Below are 4,040 nucleotides of genomic sequence, written 5' to 3'. Positions count from 1 at the left end.
ACACAACATCCTTGAGGTTCGTCAGGCTCCCTACTCCCCCGACATGGTTCCGTGTGACTTTTGGCTATTTCCCAAGCTAAAAATGCCGCTGAAAGGAACCCGATTTGAGTCAAGAGAAGACATCATGTGGAATGTGATGGCCCAGCTGATCGCCATTCCAAAAGACGCTTTTCAGAAGTGTTTCCAACAATGGCGGAAGCGCTGGGAGAAGTGTGTGCATTACCAAGGAGACTACTTTGAAGGGGATTAGGGTTTTGTACCTCCAAATCAATTAATGTTTTTCTGCCGACCAAAGGTTCGATACTTTTTGAACACACCACGTATACTCAGGAGACACATATTTAGTTTTATGTAATTTGTGGACTCAGTTCACAATTGTAAGAAGAAATTAAGCATAAAGGAACAGTGCCAAAATTAATATTAATGATTAATACAAATAATACAGTTAAAACCTTAATAATATTTGCTAGAACAAATTTATCTACTCAGTAAGTAACTCCAAGCGAGATCAGATCTATGCACTGCCAACTACAAGTATCTTCCTCATGTCTGTCTCGGTTAAATGGCCTGGAAATGTATACTCCATGTAGTACAAAACTTCCAACAGTCTTTGCAGTTTATTAAGCTTACTTGCAGATGATATTTAAATGGAATGTTACCAAAACATGAATTCCATCAGACAAAACAAGCAAAATCCAGATTTCAACAGAATAATAATACAAATCATCAAATTTGAACAGAGTTTCTGAAACAGTGTAAGAAATACTGTACATGAAAAAGTCCACTTATGGCTTCACATGAACTAGGTTAGAAATATTACCAGCCAACTAATACTATGTGAAGAAGTTGAATTTCACCGAAATTTAACTAATGGTCTATTACATACATGAAAAACTCAGTTTATATACGACGTTATGTAAAGTAGGCTTTGTTCATATTTGGGACTTCCCAGTTTCAAATCCCAGCCCAGATGATGAATAATCTGAATGGGGTCACACAAGTACCACTATACGGTATCTGAATAAATATCGGAGTAATGTGCTTACTGCCAAGTATGTGTGCCACATTGCCAACAAGCCAATGGAGCCAATTGAAGATGGGTCGCCGTCTTGAATCAGGATGTGGCCGAAAAGCTGCTCCAATTGGTTGCACAAATGCTAGCACTGTTGTTGCACATCCAAGAATTGCATGTGGATTGTCCTCGGCAGACCAATCTTTCAATTCGAGGAAGATCAGAACAAAGGCAGCAATTGTCAACCCCCATGTCAGCAACATGAACATTCGATGCCACTGAAATGAAATCATCGTAACACTTCTTTGACTTTTATTATTCAAATATTCCTAAAACCTTTTTTCAAAGAGTGAAGTGGTAGGATTCACTTCTTACAGCATCTTTTACTTGAATTCCAGTCGCAGCTTCACATGGTGCAACTTGTTTTCATGGGGTTCAAGCCATGGCAGTATACACACTATATCTGGTGTAAAAGAAATGCCACTATAAAAATTGGGGTCAGTTCAGTTATAAGTAAGAGTACATACCATTCATGTGGGAAACAACAGATAAAGATTATCTGGTCAGAAAATCTGAAGTAAAGAGACACTATAAGAGATCTAGGCTCAAGTGGAAGTTTCATATTAAAATGGATTTTTGAGTGACAGAATGTGAAGGTGTGGAATGGACAGAACTGTGTTATTCCAAGTTCCAATGGCATGCATTTCTCGATACTGAAAATCTTTGTAGGATTTAAGGTTCTCACAGTTGTAGTTTTGAAAAATTGTACCTTCTGGGGATATAACATCGAACTGTCCACTGAAAGTGAACTGGTAATTCTGGAGGAACACATCAGCTCCATCTTCAGGGTTGAAGAATAAGCCAAGCAAGAAACCAGAGGGAAAGCAGGCATTGCTCTGCTTTCCACCTCCTTTCCCTCTGGTTTCTTGCTTGACTTATTCTTTGACCCTAAAGATGGAGATGATACATTCCTCTGTAATTTCAGTTGACTTTCAGTGGACTACATGGCATGATTTCCCAGAAGACAGAACTTCTGATAATATCTGGTTACATAAAAGCAAGCATTTCCTTGACCAGGTAAGTAATTTTAAAATGTTCAAAGAAGATCATGTGACATAGAGTTCTTTCAATTGTTCATGACAAGAGAATGTGATGAATTTCACACATAACTTCCAACAACATTGATGTCTGTTGCACTGGTGATGTCTCAGAAAATAAAAACCAGACCATCCTCCACTGTCCTATTTCTCTGCAGACCTATGTAATTTAGAACTTCACTAAATAAATAAATTAGATCTACAACAAATATGAAAGTATAAAATGTATCAAATCTGGAGATTCACCAGTTCTGACCAAATCTGAATCCCAGTACCAGGAGTCTAGATACCAAATATGAGAGCCAGTAACCCTGTACTCACATTTTCACAAATTCTGAACCTGATGCAGGATAACTTACTGCAAACCACTGATCTTTTCCACAAAGCTGGTTTCCAACCCAGGTCTGCTTGAAGTAACGGGCCAGCAAAATCCCAATTCCAGCAGCACCAATCCAGGCTCCAATCATGAAAGCACCATGAAGTCTGAGTAGCAAATTGGAAGAGACCGATACTATACTAACATCAGCCAAGGACTGTCTGGTTTCAGCTGCAGCACGTCCTTTATCATGATATCCCACGTTGCCTTCTGAAACAGGTATATTTTTGACATGTACACTATGCTCTTATCAACTTTACCCAGGAAACTACAACAATGCTGTGACGATTTCCTTGGAAAGTTGAGGGTTAAGAAGCCACTCAAGAAATCCCTTATCATCTCATTTTCACTAACAGAAATGAGTACCAAGAATTAATTAAATAATTTTCCTGGAGAGTAAAGCGCAGCCAGCGTGTAAGGCTGACGCCATATTTGAGCCGACTGTCTAGCTAATGTGGGACCCTCAATGTCTCACAACCCTCTGGGCCTTCATGGCCTGTTACAGGGTAGCTTTACTTTTTACTTTTTTTATGCCCCTGGAAAATGGACTCTGACTACTGCATACCTGCTTTTCACAGTGATAAATTTTAATAATTTCTGTGTTATCAATTAGATTTCTCTTTCACGAATATCTGTTACTCTGGAATTTAAAGTCTGTGAAAATCACACCTGCCTTTTCTTTGTCCATTAAAATTATTTATCAACAGAAGTCATGTAGGGGTTGCCACGGATACCAATGCAAACATCAAAAGGTATTTTTGCAACATAAATAATTGGATTTCCTCCTACTCAGTGTTTACAAAAGAATCTTTCCCAGTGGTAAAGCATGGCATGGTTAACTATCATAAATTCAGTGCCAACATTGAAGAAGCATGGCGATTTACCATTCTCCCTACAATTCTTCATGGTGTAGTGTTACATTATATTCACACTGACTGAATGACTGCATATGTTCCTGTGCTGGTATATGTTTTCACATAGACTGCAGTGTGTTTTAGCTATGGTGAAACAGACTACACAGTTAAAACAAAATTAAAAGCAAAGAGGACTGGTTATATGAATCCCAGTCCCACCTCTGGCTACAAACAAATTTTTAAACATCTTCCTTAATGTCGATCTGGACTCAATGCCAAATTCGTTCTGCTCTGTCAATATCCACACAACTGTGATACTCAGTGCTGCTGTAACATTTCCATTACATGGGCTCCTACCATCTACCAGCTTCATACAAAGTCACTGATTTTGTCTGGAGCAACTTCATTCATCAATGGAAATCTTCACACTCTACAGACGGAAATCGCCATGAAGCACACCAATCATAAGATACACAGCACAGCACAGCTGGACTTACACACGTGACCAACGGGATTCGATCTCAAGACACGTGATAGCTTGGTGTCAGAAGTGACTACGAACTTTAACACGCGTCCTACACAAAAAAAAAATGGACATGCAGCAGATGATGGAACTTCTGCTGAAGAAAATGACAGCTTACGAAGAAAAGGCGTCAGCCGATAGAAAAGCCTACAAGGAAGAAATGGAGGCTAACGAGGCC

General features: G+C 39.1%; 1 protein-coding gene across 1 annotated transcript in view; it reads right to left on the bottom strand.

The window, feature by feature from the left end:
- LOC111869158 (putative ferric-chelate reductase 1 homolog) overlaps positions 1-4,040 on the bottom strand; it is a 97,386-nt gene that overhangs the window by 7,645 nt on the left and 85,701 nt on the right. The window contains exons 8-9 of the mRNA XM_023860427.2: positions 2,469-2,695; positions 1,047-1,290 (exon numbers count right to left, since the gene is read on the bottom strand). Of these exons, the coding sequence (XP_023716195.1) occupies positions 1,047-1,290; positions 2,469-2,695 (471 nt within the window). The remainder of the gene's footprint in view (positions 1-1,046; positions 1,291-2,468; positions 2,696-4,040) is intronic.

This window comes from Cryptotermes secundus, unplaced genomic scaffold (genome assembly GCF_002891405.2).
Source record: "Cryptotermes secundus unplaced genomic scaffold, Csec_1.0 scaffold1109, whole genome shotgun sequence".
In the NCBI taxonomy this organism is placed as follows: Eukaryota; Metazoa; Arthropoda; class Insecta; order Blattodea; family Kalotermitidae; genus Cryptotermes; species Cryptotermes secundus.
Note: the sequence above shows the minus strand (reverse complement) of the source record. Positions and strands in the feature narration are given on the sequence as shown.